Source organism: Diabrotica virgifera, chromosome 8 (genome assembly GCF_917563875.1).
Source record: "Diabrotica virgifera virgifera chromosome 8, PGI_DIABVI_V3a".
Taxonomy (NCBI): Eukaryota; Metazoa; Arthropoda; class Insecta; order Coleoptera; family Chrysomelidae; genus Diabrotica; species Diabrotica virgifera.
The window spans coordinates 155,923,147-155,946,698 of record NC_065450.1 but is presented as its reverse complement, the minus strand read 5'-3'; the positions used below and the strand labels follow the sequence as shown (position 1 = coordinate 155,946,698).

Sequence of the window (23,552 nt, the reverse complement as noted above, 5' to 3'; positions counted from 1 at the left end):
GTGTACTTTTTATGCCCACCCATATTTAACTCAAGATGCTACTTTTATTTTCAATAATATCGGTAGAACCAAATTAACATTCGATAAAGGGCTGTCTTTTTAACAATAAATAATTTTTTTTAATTTTTCAGCACGTAATAAATATGTTACAAGGGAATACGCATTAGGTGGACATTTTTTACCCACCCTTAGGCGTTTAAGGGTTAAGGGGTTATGTGAATAAATATAAAAATGAAAGTCATTTTTAGTAAATAATTTTAAGAAATTAAACACTGAAATTTGTGTAATGTAAACAAAAAATAGCTTGAAACTAAGTTTTATGTAAGATGTCATATTTTAATGTTTTCCCTCCTTGAGTTTGACTATTGCTTGTAACCGTCTTGGAATGCTTTGACTTAAATCTTGAATATATACTTGAGGAATTAAAGTCTACTCTTCTCATCTGCAATCCTTAGCTCTGCATGTCGCATAGAAACAGGGTTTCTTTTCTGAATGTGACATTTTAAAGTATCCAACAAATGCTCGATAGGATTTAAATCCGGGCTATATGGTGGTCACTATGATCTTTCACATTGAACCTCATTAAAGGCAAGATTTACTATTCTAGCGACATGAGGATGTGTGTATCATGCAGTAGTAGAAAATGGCAAAACTTGATCTTTCATAATGTTTTCAATGCACATGACAGCTGTCATTTGACCATTCACCTCCACAAGTTTGGTATGTCCTTCCCAAGCAATAGCACTCTTTAGCATTATGTGGCCCCCTATTAGAATTATCTGACGTTGGCGATCACCATTGCAACGGCTTCTTGATCTTCTACAATATTTAACCTTTAACTACACGCGTTGGCGTATTTTGTACGCCTGATATAAGAATTCTACTGTTAATAATTTAAAAATTTAATTTTTGACCTAGTTTATCTATCTAACCTAACACTGGAATGTGCTTTACAACTGGTTTTAGTTTCGTTAGAATCGGCGTTCTGAGAATGTCGTAAGTATTGTTTATTTATTATTTGTTGTTTCCGGTGGTGTACAAAATATGCCACGATTGTAGTACCTAATGTAAGTACATCTTCCAATTTTTTTTTAGTCATTATAGCACAAAATATATTTTTCTGTATAAACAATACTTTTTCTCATGTAAAAAATCATATTTCAAAAATTTTTTTATTAGTAGGTAATTTTATTTTTCAATGGATCAGATTCCAGTTAAAAATCCCAATCGACTTACTGAGAAGGAACTCCAAGTATTCGCTGATGCCAAATAAGGTTTATAACAAACAACTAAGTGTATTTTTTCAAAAACAAAACCGCTGTTTTTAAGTGGGGTAGAAAGTACACCAGGCGTGTACTTATGTTAAAAATTGATGCGCTGGTAGTTAAAGGTTAATGTCTGAGTTCAGTCATAACAATGTTTTTTAACCAAGAAACTTGTTTTTTTCCTACACTTCTACAGCCCTCTATTTTGTCTTTTAGGATCAGTTGTAGTATTCTATATCAATTTCCCGTCAGTATATGTCCCAGATAAGACATTTTCGGAAATTTAAGTCTTTTGCAAGTTCTCTATGGTTCGTACAGTATACATCCTGATGTGTCATCCGAGGATCCAAGTCCTAGCAAGTAACATCACATAATACCAATACAAAATATTTAAGTCGTAAGTCTGTTCAGTTTTAGAATGGTTTAGCCAAGTACCCTGGAATTACAGCCACTAGACATATTTTATATTTATTATACACTTAGAAGTAATATTTGAAGATTTCTATTAATGTAAACTTATAGAAATGATGATGATGATAGAAATATACCATAACTTGTTTCGTTTAATTTGTATAAATGGATTATATGCTCTGAGCTTCGCTGGTGTTGCTAACTATAGTTTGTTTTTAAACCAAGAGGAGTGATTCAAATTTACCGCTCTGTAATGCTTGTTTGTAATTGGTCCAACCGCAGGCAAGTTTACTCCACTGTTATAAAATTTTGACACTAATGACATTTATCAAGTTTGGACACTTTTGGCATTTCATAGGTTAATTCAGTTATATCGGCGATTTTTTGTGTTTTCTGTGTTATTTCTTTAATTTTTAGATTTTTAGTCTGATTTGATATAAAAAGAAGTTGTTTTTAGAACTCTTTAAATTAAATTAAATTAATATTTATTGACGGAAAACTCCATTTTACAATTACAATTAGAAGGCAAAATTAAACATTGAACACAAGTTAACTTACATTACTTACAATTAAACTAACGACATCAAAAAAAAAAATTTAAATCAAATTAAAATAATTCACGTGAAATAGTCCTTTTAAAAGCATTTAGTGTGACTCCCATAAAGTCTATATTTGGAAACTCATTTACACTAGAAACAATTCTATTTAAAGGCATATTTTCTGCATGACGTGTATTGCACGATCTAGCGGATAGCAAGGGACATCTTCTCAAATTCCTAGCTGGAATATAAAAATCTATTCGACCCAGAATGCTAGGTGCAACAATAATACCATATAACACCTTAAACACGAAATTAAGGTCAAAGTATCGCCTGCGATCCTCTAGACGGTGCAAATGAAACATCTGCATGACCTGACTGGAATTCAATTGCATTCCTCTAGTACCTAATCTATACCGCAGATATCTAACGAATTTATTTTGAATCGATTCAATTCGATATTTGTGATTCTCATAACTTGGACTCCAAATCACTGAACAATACTCTAGTAATGAACGAACATAACTCAAAAACAATCTCACAATTACAAACAAATTATTAAAATCATATGACATTCTGATTAGTCCTGTCGCCAGGGGGGGTACAACGGCCTCGTTAATTCAGATGGACTTACTCAAGTTTTTTTTATGTATTTTGACCCGTAGAACACGAATTTTTTGGGTAACAGTTGATCCGGATGTCGATAAGATTGTTATAGACCAAGAACTTGAGGAATCAAATAACAGCGATTTTTGGCAAAACAAAACAATATTTTGTATTTTTTGGGCCATTTTAAGTAAAAAATATTTCTACAAGTTTTTTCGTAGGATGCACAGTTTTCGAGATAAACGCGGTTGAACTTTAAAAAAATCGAAAAATTGCAATTTTTGAACCCGAATAACTTTTGATTAAAAAATAAAATAGCAAGTCTGCTTACCGCATTTGAAAGTTTGAGTCAAATTATATCGGTTTTGATTATTTGCATTGGTAAAAATTTATTTTTTTATTGTTTAACAAAGCTATAAACACGTAGGGTTTCCCGTGCTTTTACATGCGTTTTAACGCATGTAACGTAGAAATAGTCTTGATTGCACTAGTACCTATTCTACCTACTCGTTCGATTTTAAATGAGAAATCATAGAAACATCACTCACGCACTAGTTGTTTGTAGCTTTGTTTAACAATAACACAATAAATTCGTAGCAATGCAAATAATCAAAACCGACATAATTTGACTTGAACTTTCAAAGGCGCTAAGCAGAATTGCTATTTTATTTTTTAATCAAAAGTTATTCGGGTTTAAAAATTGCAGTTTTTCGATTTTTTGAAAGTTCAACCGCGTTTACCTCGAAAACTGTGCATCCTACTAAAAAACTTGTAGAAATATTTTTTGCTTAAAATGACCCAAAAAATACAAAATATTGTTTTGTTTTGCCAAAAATCGCTGTTATTTGATTCCTCAAGTTCTTGGTCTATAACAATCTTATCGACATCCGGATCAACTGTTACCCAAAAAATTCGTGTTCTACGGGTCAAAATACATAAAAAAAACTTGGGTAAGTCCATCTGAATTAACGAGGCCGTTGTACCCCCCCTGGCGACAGGACTAGATGACTAACCCTAATGTCCGATTAGCACGCGCAATAATGGCATCATAATGGTCCACGAAACTTAGCTTACTATCCAGTAACACACCTAAATTCTTAATTACCTGAACCCTAGATAAATCCACATCTCCTATCTTGTATTTAAAATCACTGATGGTCTTATTACGTGAAAAAATAATATATGAGCATTTCGAAGCATTCAATCTAAGATTATTTTCCTGGCACCAATGTACTAAAGAATCCAAGTCTCTCTGCAAACCCTCACAATCAGATTCTGACCTAATGCATTTAAATATCTTTAAGTCGTCTGCAAATATCAGATATTCAGATTTAAAGTTCCTACCAATATCATTTACCAACAACAGAAAAAGCTTAGGACCCAAATGGGAACCCTGCGGAACCCCTGACACGGCTTCAAATCCGTTAGAAACACATCCTGCTGATCTTACTTGCAATGTTCTTCCTTGCAAATACGAAGTAAACCAAGCTAATAAAGAACCAGTGATACCAAAGTTTCTCAGCTTTGTAATTAAGACATTATGATCTAGTAGGTCAAAGGCCTTACTGAAATCGGTGTATATAGAGTGCACCTCGTAACCCTCATCCATTGCTGTACCTATACTATCGATATACAAAAAGAGGTTAGTGAGAGTAGAACGTCCGCCTACAAATCCATGTTGGTTGTCCGTAATAATGTTCCTAAAACAATTATCCAAACTTGGCAAAACCATTTTTTCAAATACTTTAGATAATAGTCCTGTCGCCAGGGGGGGTACAACGGCCTCCTTAATTCAGATGGACTTACCCAAGTTTTTTTTATATATTTTGACCCGCAGAATACGAATTTTTTGGGTAACAGTTGATCCGGATGTCGATAAGATTGTTATAGACAAAGAACTTGAGGAATTACATAACAGTGATTTCTGGTAAAACAAAACATCTTTTTGTATTTTTTGGGTCATTCTAGGCAAAAAATGCTCTGACAAGTTTTTTCGTAGGATGCATAGTTTTCGAGATAACCGCGGTTGAACTTTCAAAAAATCGAAAAATTGCAATTTTTGAACTTGAATAACTTTTGATTAAAAAATAAAATAGCAATTCTGCTTACCGCATTTGAAAGTTTAAGTCAAATTATATCGGTTTTGATTATTTGCATTGCTAAAAATTTATTATTTTATTGTTAAACAAAGCTATAAACACCTAGTGCGTGAGTGATGTTTTCAATGATTTCTCATTTAAAATCGAACGAGTAGGTAGAGTAGCTACAAGTGCAAGCGAGGCAATTTCTACGTAGCATGCGTTAAAACGCATGTATTAGGCATGAGAAACACTATGTGCTTATAGCTTTCTTTAACAATAAAAAAATTAATTGTTAGCAATGAAAAGAATCAAAACCGATATAATTTGACTTAAACTTTCAAATGCGGTAAGCGGAATTGCTACTTTATTTTTAAATCAAAAGTTATTCGGGTTCAAAAATTGCAATTTTTCGATTTTTTGAAAGTTCAACCGCGGTTATCTCGAAAACTATGCATTCTACGAAAAAACTTGTAGGAATATTTTTTGCTTAAAATGACCCAAGAAATACAAAAATATGTTTTGTTTTGCGAGAAATCGCTGTTATGTAATTCCTCAAGTTCTTTGTCTTTAACAATCTTATCGACATCCGAATCAACTGTTACCCAAAAAATTCGTATTTTACGGGTCAAAATATATAAAAAAAACTTGGGTAAGTCCATCTGAATTAAGGAGGCCGTTGTACCCCCCCTGGCGACAGGACTATAAGGATAACTGAATACAAACTGGCCGATAATTTTTGATATCACTATGATCTCCTGCCTTGAAAATAGGACACACAAAGGAATGTTTCCATCTGTTCGGGAAAATTCCCGTCTGGAGAGATTTATTAAGAACATATACTAATGGTTCACACAAGGACACTGCACTTTCTCTTAGGAACAAATTCGGTATCAAATCAGGGCCAGCCCCTTTATTGACATTTAATGACAACAACACATTCAGTAAATTGTCGAAAGTGACTTCGAGGTTACTAATTTCCACCTCCAGCTGTTGTGAGAAAATTTCATTACTCTCCAGGTTATCCAGAAATTTACCATTAAAAGTGCTGTATACAGTACCAAAATGTTTCGCAAACAACTCTGTTATTTTTTGTTTGTCATTCTCACTTTCCTCACCTAGAAACATAGAGCCACGGAGAGCACCATGTCCGTTGGTTTTATTTTTGATGAACTTCCAAAATTCACCAGCGTTCTCATTTATTCTCACTTCCATCTTTGAAAGTAAGCATTGTAAGACTGCTCAGTGAGTGATGAGCATTCTTCTCTCAAATTTTTAAATTCAATATAGTGGTGATACTTATTTGTAGTTTTATATTTTTTATGCGCAATCTTTTTGGCAATGACTTTACTCTTAAGTTCAGATGAGAACCAAACAGGAAAATTCGATCTTTTTACAGATATCTTTGGTACAAAAAGTTCAATTGCGTTCCAAATAATGGAATAAAAAGCATCTAAAATGTCATTTACATCCTCTAAACACTACAACTCAATCCAATTGATCTGAAGCAAATAATTATTCAAGGCACCATAATCCGCCTTGTGAAAGTTATAATAAATATTAGTTTCCAAACTGATATATTGATTATCAAATAATATTAATGCTTCAAGTGAGGGATGATAGGGATAGAGGGATGATTTTTTTAGATTTAAATAAGTATCAGAGAAACACAGATCAAGAATTGAGTCATACTGGTTTTTAAAATAATTATATTGACCTAATCCTAAGAAATTAAACTCGTCACAAAACAAAATTTCAGTATCATTACTACTGAACTGAAACTACGCAAATATGCGGTTCCCGCAGTCAAAGGGTTAATCAATATGCTCGATGGCTTCAACTTATGTTTGTTTTTAAGACATGCAATCACTGTGGTATTATTTTGAAAAATTACCTTAAGTGGTCTTGTCCTGTCACTCAAAACCGTGGTGTTACCACGTCCTACTCTCAAAACCTTAAACTCAGTTGCTCCAACCTCCAGTTTCGTTAGTACTTCTCGAGTATTTGCCTTGTCATGATCTATTCTCTCATTAGTAACCTTAGATTGGCTCTCATCAACATTATAGATTAGTATATTTTTAGATCGACTACTTCTATCTTCTAATTCCAGGAACATATCTTGCTCATCTTTGATAATAGGTACACTTTGATTTCTTATCTCTTCACTTCCATTTCCACACATGGTTTCAATTTTTTCTTGTAACCCTTCAAGTTTCTTTTCTAAAGTTTCAAGTTTCGCCTCATTAGATTTTACAGACGCTTTAATTGTTTCTATTGGTGCCTGCACTTCAGTCCTCTGATTTAACAATAGGTTAATTATGTGAACAATAACTACTAGTACATCTTTATTGGTAGTGGTACTTTTCTTTAATAAATTATTTATTTCATCCTTGATTGCAGTTTCACTCTCTACAGCATCCATAGTATTGCACAGTAGACTTGAAAAATCAGCATTGGGCACCTGTTTTCCATTGTCAGCACTTTCTTTTGATACCGAATTTTTCCGGCTATTTGAAGCAGAATTCAAAGATAATCTCTTCACCACCGTCTCTTTGCATACTTTACATTCCCAGTTATGCGATTTAGTTTTGCGAAAGTCAGCACAGATTTTTTCATATTCACTTTCAGTCAAACCCGTGCATCCCTTATGGGCCCATGAGCAACAAGTGATACACTCAATGGAAATTTGCTTTGGTTTAACCTCCCGGTCACAATAAAAACAAATGCACACACTTGCCATCTTCCAAATATAATGTCTTAATATCTTAATAATCAGTCACCTCAACTCCTGGCCTAATTCTAATTATCTTCAAATAAATTGGTAATGACACAAAAAAAGTCAGATCAGTTTTTAGTCAGTTGTTATCAGTCTTCCTTAATTACTATCAATTTAATACTTGCTTAATATTTACAATATTGATGTCAAATCTTATTATATTTTTGAGCTCAACCTTTCATAAGAAAGTCCTGGAATTTTCCTTTTGATAGGTATAAGTTTCTCCTCTAAGTTTAACGTATTTCACAATAAAATCACATATTTTCTGGAGCCCATGTGCACATGTTTACAATCACAGATAGAAAAAGTCTTCAGGGACGTATTGATATAATATAATACATATTTATGGATTACCGTTGAGGGCCGACATGATCAACCAAAAAAGAAGATGTATTTGGTTATTTTTCTAGTGACTTTCTTGGGTGTGAATCTGTCTTTTTAGTTTACTCCTCCTGGTTAAAAAATAAACCATAGCAGATTACTAATGCGACTTCCGCCGGAAATTTTTAAATTTATTATTTAATTTTTATCCTGTAATATTTACAATGCAAAAAGGTAATTAAATTGTAATTGAGTTTTTAAATATTTTGCTAATCATTTTGACGTTCTATTGATGAAATATTAGTTTCTTACTTCGGATACTTTCACAATTATCATGTACAGTCCCTGGCCATATTATTATGACCACCTATGAATTTTTACAAAAATCAACTATTCCACTAGGTACGTTTTGTTTAAAATATGATTTTTAAATTTAATTTTATTATGCAATGTTAAGTTTATGCAGTAACTAAAATATATTTAATAATAAACAGCAATAAAATATTTGAAAATATTACATATTTATATTTTTTTAATATTTTGTTCAACTTATGACCCTAATTGGATGGAAAATATTTGGGAGCTTTTAAAACAAGATATTTCCAATGAAAAGGTCACTAACGAAATTGTTTTGAGAAAAGAACTAATATATCGTTGAAACCACAATGAAAAATTTAAGCAAAAAAAATTAACTGGATTTAAAGTATGCCAAGACGGGTACTAGCGGTAATCAAAGTTAGAGGGGGCTCAGCAAAATATTAAAAAAATACAAATATGTGATGTTTTCAAATGATTTATTGCTGTTTATTATTAAATGTATTATATTTAATAATAAACACCAATAAAACATTTAAAAATATCACATATTTTTATTTTTTCAATACAGTAGAGCGTCGATTATCCGAACTAATTGGGGGACAGGGGTATTCGGAAAATCGATTTTTTCGGATAATCGAACTGTATTGATATAGCAACACTATTTATCCATAGGCGAATGAAATCCTTATTTACATAAATCTTTACATACTTACATACATACATGCATATCTTTAGTGACAAATAGGATAGAAATTAAACAAAAAAGTGATGTATTTGCAACAACATGAAGATTTTTTAAGCATTAAAAATCTTCAATTTACGAGCAGCTGAGTTACGTGTTTTTTAACCATGTATATGGCAAAGTATTTCAGAATGGATTAAAAAATATGAAATTTGATTTTCGGTGTCAGTTTGGCATAACAAACTACATGCAACAAAGTTAAAACTCTCTGGGATCTAGGAAGGAAAAATAGGTTCTCCCCCGGTTTTTTTAGTATACCTCTTATATATAGCATCATCCACATCGCGTGTTTAAGGCAAGTGTTATAGTATTACGATTTGTGGATCCGTCAGACGAATTAAGCCAGAACATAAAGTTACTAATGCCCGTCTTTTGTTTTTTATTCGTCTTACCAGTCTACCAACTTTGTATTCATTGGATAAATTGGTTGCAGATTCACCTCCCTCTAACCGTTTGTAAATCTCGTGTTTATTTTCCATAGAACAGAAAATACGCTTACGTTTAGGCATTTTCAATCAAGTTTTTACACGAGGAGTTGGGGTTCGGATAAGCGGTTTTTCGGCACCTTTAAATTTGATTACCGCTTGTATCCGTATTGGCATATTTTGAATGCAATTAATTTTTTTTGCTTCAATTTGTCATTGTGGTTTCAATGATATGTTAGTCCTTTAATCAAAACAATTTCGTTAGTGACCTTTTCATCAGAAATTTCTCGTTTTAAAAGCTCCCAAATATTTTCCATCTGATTAAGGTCAGAAGTTCAACACATTATTAAAAAGTATATAAACATGTAATATTTTCAAATGTTTTATTTGTGTTTATTATTAAATATAATATAGTTAATGTATAACATTAACATTACATAACAAAATTAAATTTAAAAAATCATATTTTAACCTTTAACTACACGCGCTGGCATACTTTGTACGCCAGATATAAGAATTCTACTGGAAATATATTTAAAAATTTAATTTTTGACCTTGCTTATTTTTCTAACCTATCACTGGAATGTGCTTTACAATTTGGTTTTAGTTTCGTTATAATCGGCGTTCTGGAAAGATCGTAATTTACATTTTATTATTTGTTATTTACGGTGGTGGACAAGATACCCCAGGATTATATTACTATAAGTCGTAATATAAGTACATATTGTAACAAAAACGAGCGTTCGGGTATTTATATACGACTTTATTTATATAAGTTACAGACGAATTTATCTTATACACTAAACTTATTCACAAAATATGCCCGTATTTATACCCAGTTGTTATTCTGGAACAATCGACTCCCATCTCGAGCTATCGGCTTGTTCCGCCTACGTGACGTACCTTCCAGAATTCTCCGGCGAGGCCTAGCACATCCGATTACGTCATTCTCGAGGTGTTTACTGTTATACGGGGATCGGCCAAGATTTCTCTTCCGCTACACTGCTCCCCTCTTAAGATCTGAGCGTCTCGATCAGCAACTCTAAATGAAGGCCCAGGATGGCGGAATCTACACGACTCTCCAGCTCTGCATACACCCTTCAAGAAGAAATAACAGTCTACTGTCTTTGAAGGGTACGACATCTTCGGGTTCATGCAACACACAGTGATTTGTACACCAGTTCCTCTGAAGACCACTTCAAGCATGCTTCTCACAATCTTCCAATCCAGATTTTCTACTGCATGGCCTATTTTTGGTAAAGCCAAATTTTTGATGTCATAATTACACACGATTTTCTTCAAATTAGTTAGAGCACGCCATATGTTCTCGTAGCTTGGCGTGTCCGTATAAGACTTTCTGGTCACCATATACAGCAAAGATCGAGGACCATCTTCCAATCGCAGTACTCTTCCAATTTTAGGCTGCTGATTTCTTAACTCGTCCAGGCGGCCGAACTTTCTATTGAATACGGACGATATTCCTTTAGTCATCTCGAGGTCTTGGGCAACACAGTGGGCCAGAGAGACGTTTTCTGGAACACCAAACAGATCTTGCTGAACTTCTGTGGTCACGCCGAATCTAGCACTCTTTCTCGCTGCGTAATTTGACATAAATTGATTAAAACTTGGCTGTGCGACATCTTTCATCTCCTGTTGGAGGACTCGTGCTTCTTCTGTTTCATTTGAGCCAGCATATGGTGCAAGACGATTTATGTGAATAACTTTTGGTTTACCGTTTGGCAACTTCTTAATTCTATATATTACGTCATTTATTTTCTTCTTAACTTCATATGGACCTTCCCATTGTCTTTGCAGTTTAGGACATAAGCCTCGACGACGTTGCGGATTATAAAGCCAGACAAGATCACCTACTTCGAAGCTTTCATTCTTGCATCGAGAATCATATTGATCTTTCATTCTGTCACTGGCTATCTGGATGTGTTGTCGGGCAAGTTCATGAATGTTGTTCATTCGTAATTTCAGGCGGTCAACGTAGTCTTCGCCTGCAACATATTCCTCGGAAGGTCTGCAGCCAAACTCTAGGTCGCAGGGCAAACGAACTTCACGACCCAACATCAGGCAGGTTGGTGTTTGACCTGTAGTTTCATTCACGGCCGAGCGGTAGGCCATCAGGAATAAATGAATGTGTTGGTCCCAATCTCGCCGATGTTCAGATACAACTTTGGACAAGTGTTTACCCATCGTTCGGTTCATCCTCTCGACCATCCCATCTGATTGAGGATGCAGGGGTGTTGTTCTGGTCTTATTGACACCAATCAATTTGCAAACGTTTTGGAAAAGAGCTGACTCAAAGTTTCGCCCTTGGTCGGAGTGGATCTCCAAGGGAACACTAAATCGGCTGAAGAATTCTTTAACAAGTACCTCTGCAACGGTAGCAGCTTCTTGATTTGGTAATGCATAGGCCTCGGTCCATTTCGTAAAATAATCCATGGCTACCAGGATGTATTTATTTCCAGCATCAGTTTCTGGAAATGGACCTGCAATGTCGATTGCTACTCTTTCCATAGGACTGCCAACATTGTACTGTCTCATGGGTGCTCTCTTTTTACCAACTGGACCATTACCGGATGCACACAGTTCACATTTCTGGCACCATCTTCTTACATCATCTTTACAGTTCACCCAATAGAACCGTTCTCGAACCTTTTGCAGAGTCTTCGTAATACCAAAGTGTCCACCTGATGTACCGTCATGCAACTGACGCAATACTTCTGACACTTTACTTTTAGGTACAATCAACTGAAGCTTAGATTCTGTACCATCATCGTTCTCAAAGGTTCTGTACAGAAGATCATCTTTTAGTATCAGGCAATTCCATTGGCTCCAGTAGGCCTTGACTTCCGGACTACATGCACTAATGTTTTGCCAACTAGGTCTCTCACCTCGACGCATCCAATCCAATACTCTTTTTATACATGGATCGTCTTCTTGGGCTTCTTGTAACTGTTGTGGCTGCCATTGCTCATTAACGACGGTAGTTCGTCTCACAGGGCAAAGCTGTTCATCTACTTTAAGCCGGTGATTACAACTTTCACTGCATGGCCGTATCGAGGAAGCATCTGTATTTGAACCAACTCTTCCAGCCCTCTTCATGCGTCTCTTCGGCATCGTGTCACGAATCACCCTCCGTACCATTTCCACCAAACGTTCATCTTTTCTCTTATCGCCTTTTTCCACGGTTATTACTCGATTGTTTCGTGAAGCTTGGCTAGCTGCTTCGTGTTCCAAGGCAATAGCAAGTGCTTCATCTAAAACTTTCGGCCTTGCTAGTCGTAAAGCTTTCTGTAGTTCATTATCTTTCAGCCCATTGACGAAGGTATCTACTGCAATTTCTTCTAAAACGCTGTCTGGCACCTCTGGATAAGCCAACCGCACCACACGAGCCACATCTGCTTCAAATTCTTGCAGATTCTCACTTGCTCGTTGACTTCTACTTCGCAGTTGTGCTTTGTATACTTGTTGTAGATGGGCATCTCCATAGCGTTTTTCTAGACGAGTGAACAAGGTCTGGTAACAATTTTCTTGACCCTTAGGAATTGATCTTAATATATCTGCAGCATCACCTCGCAAAGCAGCAGTCAAGGAAACAGCCTTTTCCTGTTCGGTCCAATGATTGGCGGTCGCAATAGCTTCAAATTGTCTAAGATATATGGACCAAGAGGACTTTCCATCGAATGGTGGTAATTTGAATCTCATATTATGCGACGTTTCGTCTCTCGGTAGTTCATCTTTCACTACAAGATCTAAAGCTACTGCATTAACTGATGGTTGTACTTTTGTATCAGTTATCATGCTCTCTAGTTGTTTGATCTTCTCTTCTAGCATTTCTTTATTGTCGTCTACACTTTTCTGTATCTTATCGAATGTTCTGGAAACTTCTTCAAATTTCTCGTCGGTCTGTCTACAAACGTCTTTTATTACTTGAGAAACACTTTCAAATTTCTCATCGCTTTTTCTAGAAGTTTCATCGATCTTTTGAGAAATGGTTTCGAATTTCTCATTGTTTTTTTTACTAACTTCTTCAAGCTTCTCGTCGCTTTTTCTAGAAGTTTCATCGATCTTTTGAGAAACACTTTCAAATTTCTCGTTGTTCTGTCTAGAAGTTTCATCGATCTTTTGAGAAACACTTTCAAATTTCTCGTTGCTTATCTTAGAAGTATCATCAATCGTTTCAGAAACAGTTTTTAATTTCGATAAGATTGCTTGTTCTGCTGACTGGAAATGGAACGTCTCTGGATCATCTCCGTTCTTCGTTAGGACTTCCTCGAGTCGTGCTTGTAGGACTATCTTGAGCCCACTGCTGTCCAGATCCCGTTCCTCTAGCTGTTCACGGAGCTGTTTTACTGTAAGTTCTCGTAGCAACATCTTTGGTCGGCACACACGTACTTTCCAAAATGTCTTTTAAAAGTCTTTCCGAATACCGAACAATCAACGCACTTTAACTATTCCCGACGAATAAAGTCCAAAAGTCTTTTAAAGTCTTTCCGAATACCGAACAATTAACGCACTCCGGTTATTCCCGACGAATAAAGTTCAAAAGTCTTTTAAAGTCTCTCTGTAATTCACTTATTTATATCGCACTAAGTTTACCGAACACCGACACCAACTGTACCAAAAACGAGCGTTCGGGTATTTATATACGACTTTATTTATATAAGTTACAGACGAATTTATCTTATACACTAAACTTATTCACAAAATATGCCCGTATTTATACCCAGTTGTTATTCTGGAACAATCGACTCCCATCTCGAGCTATCGGCTTGTTCCGCCTACGTGACGTACCTTCCAGAATTCTCCGGCGAGGCCTAGCACATCCGATTACGTCATTCTCGAGGTGTTTACTGTTATACGGGGATCGGCCAAGATTTCTCTTCCGCTACAATATTTTAATTGTTTTTTAGTCATTATGGCAAAAAATATATTTTTCTTTGTAAACAATACTTTTTCTCCTGTAAAAAATCACATTTAAAAAAATTTTTTATTAGTAATTTTATTTATCATGGAATCCAGTTATTCCATGATTCCAGTTATAAATCCCAATTGGCTTACTGAAAAGGAACTCCAAGTATTCACTGATGCCGAATAAGGTTTATAACAAACAACTAAGTGTATTTTTTCAAAAAAAATTAAACAAATCTGCTGTTTTTACGTGTATTTTCTTGTGGCATACAAAGTATGCCACGCGTGTAGTTATGTTATAACTTGATGCGCGGGTAGTTAAAGGTTAAACAAAACGTACCTAGTGGAATAGTTGATTTTTATAAAAATTTATAGGTGGTCATAATAATATGGCCAGGGACTGTAGATGGCGCTTAGCTGAAGAGATTAATTTATAATTACATTTTACGAAGTATTAAAAAAACTTCAATATTTTAAATTAATCACTTTGACATTTATGTCAAATTTCCAGAAAATGTTCACTGACTTGTCACTACTGGCGCTCACGAACTTTTAAATATCCCCTCTACGTACGAGCTCACAGCGTATAAAGCATTTTTATGAAGCACATTTGTCCAGCTATCACTTTAACTGTGATTGAATGAAGATGGCATTTTGGCATAAATTGTTAACACTTATTTAACAATTGCTGTGTTGACACCTCAGATTTGTTTTTGTTATATTTACTATAAGTATTTGTTTTATTATATTTATTGTTTTTATTATATACTTTAATGTAAGATTATTAAGTACTTAATTCTTGTTTTCTATTTATAATTTTTTTATTGATTTACATTGAATAATAATGTTTTTTTCTTGTATAATCCACTTCTGCAATAATTATGTGATATATTTGATTTAAAATGAATTTAGGAATTTTTTTGCAATTTGGCAAGAATGTCAACTTAGATCTCTGAGTCCAAGGGTATTTATACTGTACCAACCACATCTTTGTTGATCCTCCCCGGTACTTCCTCATTAGTTTTTCTTGCTGTCCAATGTATCTTCAACATCTGTCTATGAATCCACATTTCTAATGCTTCAATTTTGTTCATGGTTGATACTTTTAGTGTCCACACTTCTGACTTCTGCATCGTACAAAAGTACAGACCAAACAAAGCACTTAACCATTCTTTGCAGTGCCGGTTTATCCACTGGGCGCTTGGGGCGGGCGGGCTTCCTTATAATTATAAAAAAATAAAGTCGCTAAATAATTTACATATTCTTCGAAAAAATCTCATACGCAGATACGCCAATACACTGCAAATACCTTTGTTCTATTGTTACATCTCTTCACGCCTATACACAGTGCCTTAGCCTAGCCCCACAGGACAGGGGCCCCGTGTCAATGTTTGTGGCGGGTTCCTGTTATAAAAACTACAGAAAGTTGTCAGATTTCGCCATCTCATTGATTAAAAACTACCCAGGTAATGGGTAAAAACTGTGTCGGTTATTAATCAATGGCCGTGTCTCGAATTGTATTCAAAATAATCGTACAAACGGAGTTTTTTAGTTTCTAATAATTTCATTTTGAATTGTGTGGCTTAAAAAATAATTTATTCCACTTTTCGGCTTTAAAATAAGTTCTTTTAAAATAGGAACAAATTAAGTCCTTTTAAAATAGTTAAACGAAAGACAAAAATAGATATACATAAATCTAGTTTATAGATAAAGAATAGATTATTTTAGAAAATGCCAATACCCAAACAATAGGTACATACTCTTTCAAACATTAAAAAGTAAAGCGATTACAAAAATTGCAATTTGGCATTATACAGTGGCCTCTAAGGCTAGCACTCCACTTGCGATTTGTAGTCGCAGCGACAAAAAAATCGCTGTCGCAGAAAATCTAGAGTCTAGAAAATTAGTCGCTGTTTTCAGAATCGCGAATTGAATGCTACAAGGATGTAACATCAGCTTTTAGATGATTTTTTAATCTAGAAATAAAGAAGAAGTCAAGACGTCAATTAAATACTTTATGCGAGAAACATAAAAACGATGTTGATGAAACCAAAGAGAACTTGCATAATGAAATTACCCATTTTGTAACGTTATACCAAAATTTGAATAAACATCATACAATTTATGAAAAATTTGATTCTTCCAGGATGTAAAAGCAACTTTTCCCAATATTTTAATTTTACTGCAAAATTTATTCGACGATACCAATTTCTAATGCGTCAGGCGAGCGGTCTTTTTCGGCTTTAAAATGAATAAAAACATATTTAAGGTCAAATTTGGGTCAAGAAAACCTAGATGCATTATCACTATTGTATATAGAGAATGGAGAACTGGAGAAACTGAATTGTGATAATATTATATGGCAGTTTGCGAATGCCAAGTTAAGAAAAAAAGTGATCTAATGTTTGTCTTTATGTATTTTTTAGAATGTTTTTTGCTTGTCATGTGTTGTTTTGTGGAACTTTCTGTTTTTATTTATGTTTTTAAATGTTTTTTTTTATTTTATGTTTTTATTTATGTTTTGGATTATTTTTTATGTTTGCTATTCTTCTTGCTTGTTTAAAAAAATATTTTATGGATTTTACAATAAACCTTTATAGTTAATGCATGTGTTTTCTTGTTAAAAAACTGACAACGAATAGCAATGAAGGGGGCCCCTAAACTTCCAGCGCCCGAAGTTAGGTTAAACCGGCACTGATTCTTTGTCTTAATTGGACGGCGTTATGCATAACTCGACCAAGCGCCAAAACATAGTTTTGAGATAAATGGCTTCAAAGTTTTTCGTTTCTTGGTTGCTTAATGGTCGCTTAATGGTAAGTGGATTAATGTCGCTTGGTTTAATTTTGTTTTTCTTAGTAACCGTTAACGTAACAATAACAGGGATTTTTTCCAAGATAGTTTTAGCTATGTGTCACCAGAATTAGCCCTTATCTCGATATTAAAGAAATGGCACTTGGTCGAGTTATGCATAAAGCCGTCCAATTCTAAACTGTTGTTGTTTGTTTGGGTTTATATGACTGCGGACACTAAATCCAATTCTAAACTGAGATGATCATTGCATTCATTGCAAAGAAATGACTTCATTTTCATAAAAGTAGTTTTAGTCATTTTTATTCTGGGTTTGATTTCTCTGTCTGGATCTAGTTGGTCCAGAGTACATTATGTTTAAATTCTACTTCTATAGTAAATAAATATTTTTATTAAATGAATATAAAATGGAACATAAACATAATGATTGTGAACATATTTAGAATAGATTAAAATTCTGTATACATTGTTATTTTACCTGATTTTCCTACACCCCCATCACCTAAAACCACAATTTTGTACACTCTTATTCCACTCCTGGTCTTGTCTTGAGTGCTGGCACCTGCGATAGGCCTATCCACGTCAATTTCTGAATCTTTTCCTGATCTATTTGACTCCTGTCGTGATATTTTTCCTTTTTTCTTATGACTTGCCTCTCCGGCCATGTCCTATAAGTGAGGTCCTGCCTTGTCAAGTAGAAGTAGAAAATTAGGAGCGGTAACTAATTAACAGCATAGAACTGGAAACAGAGGAGTGAGAGGGACCGTAAAGAGATTAATTAGTACGTTTTACAGGCCATAATTAAATTTAATTACTAATTATGCGAAATACATAACTGTCAAGAAAATGCACATGAAAATACCCCCACACTAAATAAACCCAACTACCGATATTCCATCCCTCCCTATTTAGAATCCCTTGATGAGACACTGTCACTGTCAGTTGTCATAACATTACCATAGATTCTTAGGAAACTTTACTACTAAATAGATGTTTTGTTTGTGAAATTATTAGATAACATCTGTTTTTATTTTTATACATTTGACCGCAAACGCAAATTATAAAACCAAGAATAATATTATAAAGCCGGACTTATACGACACTTGGCGAATAATCGTTACTTGTGTACAAGGGCGCAACCAAGGAGGGGGCCAAGGGGGCCCAAGCCCCCATTTGATATTACGTAACGGTGCCGGGGGATTTATTAATTTCAATAGCAGCAGCATTAGAAGAAATTAGCGAATGGGATGAACGAGATTCGGCATCACAAGCGAATATTTTAGTGAATGCCATGTACTCTGGGCTAATTAGCAAAATACAAGGAAAAGTTATTTACCAGCAATTTTATTGCTGGAATCGAATCTTATTATTGTATGTATTAATAATATAGATATGCAAAGTCCGCAGATAGTGTGCTACTTTTTTTATAAACAAAATGGCGCCCGAAAATCGTGTTTTTTTCAATTTTTGCTCTATAACTCCAAAGATTTTAACTTTAGACCAAAAACACTCAAATAAAAATTCACCGCAATTAAATCCTGCATAGAGACGTGTTTTTTCCGATTTACTTCGACGAAAACTTTCCCCGGAAAAAGCGGGTTTTTCCAACAAAATCTTTAATTTTCAACTAAAATTTTAGATAAGTAGTTGTTAATCAATAATTAAATAACTTGGTAAAGTAAAAGCCCTTTCCGTATATATTATAATTCCAGAAGTCTATGGACATTGAATGAACAATTTAGCAACAATTAAAATGTTAATTAAAAATTTGCGGTCGCTATAATAACGACAATAATTATGATGCATAAGAATAACTATGATTTTTTCATAAAAAGACACTATACCTATATAATGTACTTTACAGAATTGAAATTTGACTATTTAAGCGGCCTCAGGAATACTTTAAAATTGTAAACAATTTTTTGGTTTATAAACAAATAGAATATCTCGGGAAATATTAAACTAAATTAAATAATGAAAACGGTATTCGAAAGACAGCGGCAGGACGCTTCTTTTAAAAGGAAACACGTTTAATTATGACGTGTGGTTCCTGAGATACAACCGGTCAAATTTGACCGGAATTTACGGCAAAGATATAAACAATAGGATCATAATTCTCGAACCATCACCTTTTTATTTTTGTCCTCTTTGTCCACACCAATTTTCATATCTTTAAAATTCTCATAACATATATTATTATAATAAAAACTATCGATAATACGTGTGAAAATTGCCAAAAATAGCAAAATTCCAATCAAAAATTGGTTGGTCTTTACGAAGAAACAAAATGGAACTAGCATATTTATAATAGCAAAACCTACATTTTTTTACTCTTTAAGATTTTTCTTATCACTAATACTTTTTAAGTTATTTTGAAAAAAAGGAATTTTTCAAAAAATTTTAGAAAATTTTTTTTTACTATAAAATTAAATGTTTTAAAAAATAAGCACTTCAAACCAATCAAACTTACAGATCATCTAAACAATACAAATACAGTTAAAATAGATGGTAAAGCCAAACGATGAATTTCATTTGGGTGCTAAATAGAGGGAGGTTTTCACGATTTTTTTACCAAAAAAAAGGTGTCAACTTTTTTTTCAGTGTAACGCGTTTATTTTTGATGCTGTAAACTTAAAAAAAAAACAAATGATTAGCTTTTTTTCGATACTTTAAAAATGTTAATAAGGTTTCCCGAAAAACGCTTCTTTCTTCAGTGATGTCGCGTTGAATTATTCGATTTGTAATTAGACGAATAACAACGTATTTTTCATGAGCTACAACTTTGCTTCTACTCAATTTGTAGACTTTACTGGTACACCATTTTTTTTTCGTTTTTTTTTTTATAGGCTACACTTATGCTAAAAATATTTTTTTCGATAAAATATTTACATTTTGAGTTATTTCGGAAAAATGGTCTGAAAACGTAGTTTCTTTGTCGAAAAATCAACATTTTAAATCGCGAATCACTCGAAAAGTATTGACTTACGTAAAAAACTTTATAGAACAAAAGGTGCTTAAAATAAGTTAATTTATCCATTTCCGGCCTTATTTTAAACACGCGTTTTTCACCCCCCGAGAAGGGGTAAATGTCACCCCCCAAGTAAAAGCAACCAACGGCACAAATTCAACTTTGAAGTGGAGGGTAAGTAGAAAAATTAGTCCAAATTCTAAAGACAAAAAACGTAGACAAAAGGGACTTACGAATAATAACAAACCTTTACTGGAATCAAAGAGCACAAATTGTAATAGATAACGAACCCAGTCCAGAAATTGAAATCAGGAGAGGAGTTCGGCAGGGATGTATTATGTCTCCATTACTCTTTAATGCATATAGTGAAGCCATTTTTGAAGAAGCATTGCTATCTCAAAGTGAAGGAATAATAATTAACGGAAGATCTATTAACAACATAAGATATGCAGATGACACCGTGATTGTAGCAAGCTCTGCTCTGAACAACTCCAACTACTACTGAACAAAACAAACAATTTCTGTAAAGAATATGGACTAAAAATGAATATAAAAAAGACCAAATACATGATAATAACTAAGAAAACAAACATACAAACAAGCATACATTTGGGAAATGTACCGATAGAAAGGGTTGATAAATACAAATACCTAGGAACCTGGATTTCAGAGAAAAATGATCAAACAACAGAAATAAGGACCAGGATAGAAATAGCAAGAAATGCGTTTGTAAAAATGAAAACAGTTCTCTGCAACAAAGACCTTAGCTTAGAACTGAGAGCAAGAGCTTTGAGATGCTACGTGTTCTCGATACTACAATATGGACTTGAAAGCTGGACATTAAAGCAAGAACACATAAATAAGCTAGTCATTTAAAATGTGGTGTTACAGAAGAATGCTTAGAATAGCATGGACACAGAGGAAAACGAACACGGAAGTACTGCGAGAAATGGGTAAAGAATGCGAAATAATAAACACAATAAAAATAAGAAAGTTACAATATCTGGGACACGTAATGAGGGGACCGCGATATGAAATGCTAAGACTGATAATACAGGGAAAGATAAGAGGCGGAAGGAGTATAGGAAGAAGGAGAGTGTCATGGTTAAAGAATTTGAGGGACTGGTTTAGATGCAGTTCTATAGAACTCTTTAGAGCAGCGGTGGATAGAGTAAAGATAGTGATGATGATATCCAACCTCCGATTAGGAGACGGCACTTGAAGAAGAAGAAGGAGAAGTAGAACCTAAATCAAAATTTTCATGCAATTCGGAGTTGCCCCTGTAAATTACACTCCAAAACTGTCATTTATTGGGCTAAAAGGAGTTGAAGCAAAGGAGACCTATGTTCAGCAGTAAAAGTCTAAAGCTGATTACGATTATTTTATTTAAATAACAAATTCATGTCTCCTAGGTGATTCTTTTAAGATTTTTAGATTATCCTTAAAAGGAATCTCGCGATGTATATATTAAGACTCGCTAGTCCATTCAGTCGAACTTCACCCGTCGACCTGCGAAGATAAGTTTTCAATCGTCGTAACATTGAAAACGAGCGCTCAGCAGTACTGGTGGTCACTGGTAAAGTAGAATAAATTTTTAGCAGTGCAGATACATTCGAATACATGCTTTCATTACACTGATTCAGACAATCAATCGCAGTGTGAGGTATATAAGATGATCCACTAAAACTTGCATGCCACAGCTTAAGTTCACTTATAAGGATGCATGTTGATATTGTACGAACTAATGTCAGTAGCGTACATCGTGGTCAGTTTCTGCATTGCGATTTCTTCTTCTTTATCAACCTCGCGCTTTAGTGTAGTTGATTTAGCTAATTTTTGTTGATAATATTTAGGGAGGAGGCAAACGTAACTTGTCAATACTTCTTTATGTTTTATGAGGCGTTGTTTAATACTGCTTGATAAACCCTCGGCAAAAGGAAGGCCGCGTCCCACCATCAAATAATTTGATCAAACTGGTTTGAGCAAACTGAAAGTGTTAGTGACGTCACATCCTGAGTGTTCATTGTGGATAATAATGAAAAATTTTAATTTTAAATAAAGTACAAACAAGTTAGACAACTCAATACAAAAAATCTGATCAAACTAGACTGATAGTGAGAGCACAGATTTTTAGAATTTCAAAAAAACTGCAATTGTGACGTCACTTTGACGTACTTCCGGAGTTTGCTCAAACTGTTTGATCAAATTATTTGATGGTGAGACGCGGCCTTTACCCTCCGAAAATATTCTTCACCATCAACACCTGGTACATTGTCTCGATGAGCTTGCTTGCCAACTCTTCTTGGAATTTTAATCTCCGTTCCCAAAAAGTTTGCTCTCTCACTAGCGGCTTTAAACAATTGTTGAAAAGATTGTTCTGCGTTTTCTCTTAATGACTGAATTTGATCAACTGCACATTCGGCATGAGCAATAGCAGATACTAGATCCGAGTCAACTGTTTGGAGTAGCTTACTCAAAATTAATGTGAAACTCAGCAGCTTTTCGGACGTCGATAACGCGATCAAAAACTCAGACTGTCTTATTAGTCTGGGCTGATTATCGGAGAATAGGCCATTTTTGGGAAAAGTTATTTACCAGCAATTTTATTGCTGGAATCGAATCTTATGATTGTATATATTAATAATATAGATATGCAAAGTCCGCAGATAGTGTGCTACTTTTTTTATAAACAAAATGGCGCTCGAAAATCGTGTTTTTTTCAATTTTTGCTCTGTAACTCCAAAGATTTTAACTTTAGACCAAAAACACCCAAATAAAAATTCACCGCAATTAAATTCTACATAGAGATCTGTTTTTCCGATTTACTTCGACGAAAACTTTCCCCGGAAAAAGCGGGTTTTTCCAACAAAATCTTTAATTTTCAACTAAACTTTTAGATAAGTAATTAATAATCAATAATTAAATAACTTGGTAACGTAAAAGCCCTTTCCGTATATATTATAATTCCAGAAGCAGATGGAAATTAAATGAATAATTTAGCAACAATTGAAATGTTAATTAAAAATTTACGGTCGCTATAATAACGACAATAATTATGATGCATAAGAATAACTATGATTTTTTCATAAAAAGACACTATACCTATCTAATGTACTTTACAGAATTGAAATTGGACTATTTAAGCGGCCTCAAGAATATTTTAAAATTATAACCAATTTTTTGACTTAAAAACAAATAGAATATCTCGGGAAATATTAAACTAAATTAAATTGTGAAAACGGTATTCGAAAGACAGTGGCAGGACGCTTCTTTTCAAAGAAAAAACGTTTAATTACGACGAGTGGTTCCTGAAATACAATCGGTCAAAGTTGACCGAAATTTACAGCAAAGATATAAACAATAGGATCATAA

General features: G+C 34.1%; 1 protein-coding gene across 1 annotated transcript in view; it reads right to left on the bottom strand.

Moving 5' to 3' along the window:
* LOC126889704 (GTP-binding protein Rit1-like) overlaps positions 1 to 18,151 on the bottom strand; it is a 67,356-nt gene extending 49,205 nt beyond the window's left edge. The window contains exon 1 of the mRNA XM_050658235.1: positions 17,691 to 18,151. Coding sequence (XP_050514192.1) covers positions 17,691 to 17,877 — 187 coding nt within the window. The 5' untranslated portion in view covers positions 17,878 to 18,151. The remainder of the gene's footprint in view (positions 1 to 17,690) is intronic.
* Between the last annotated feature and the right edge of the window lie 5,401 nt (positions 18,152 to 23,552).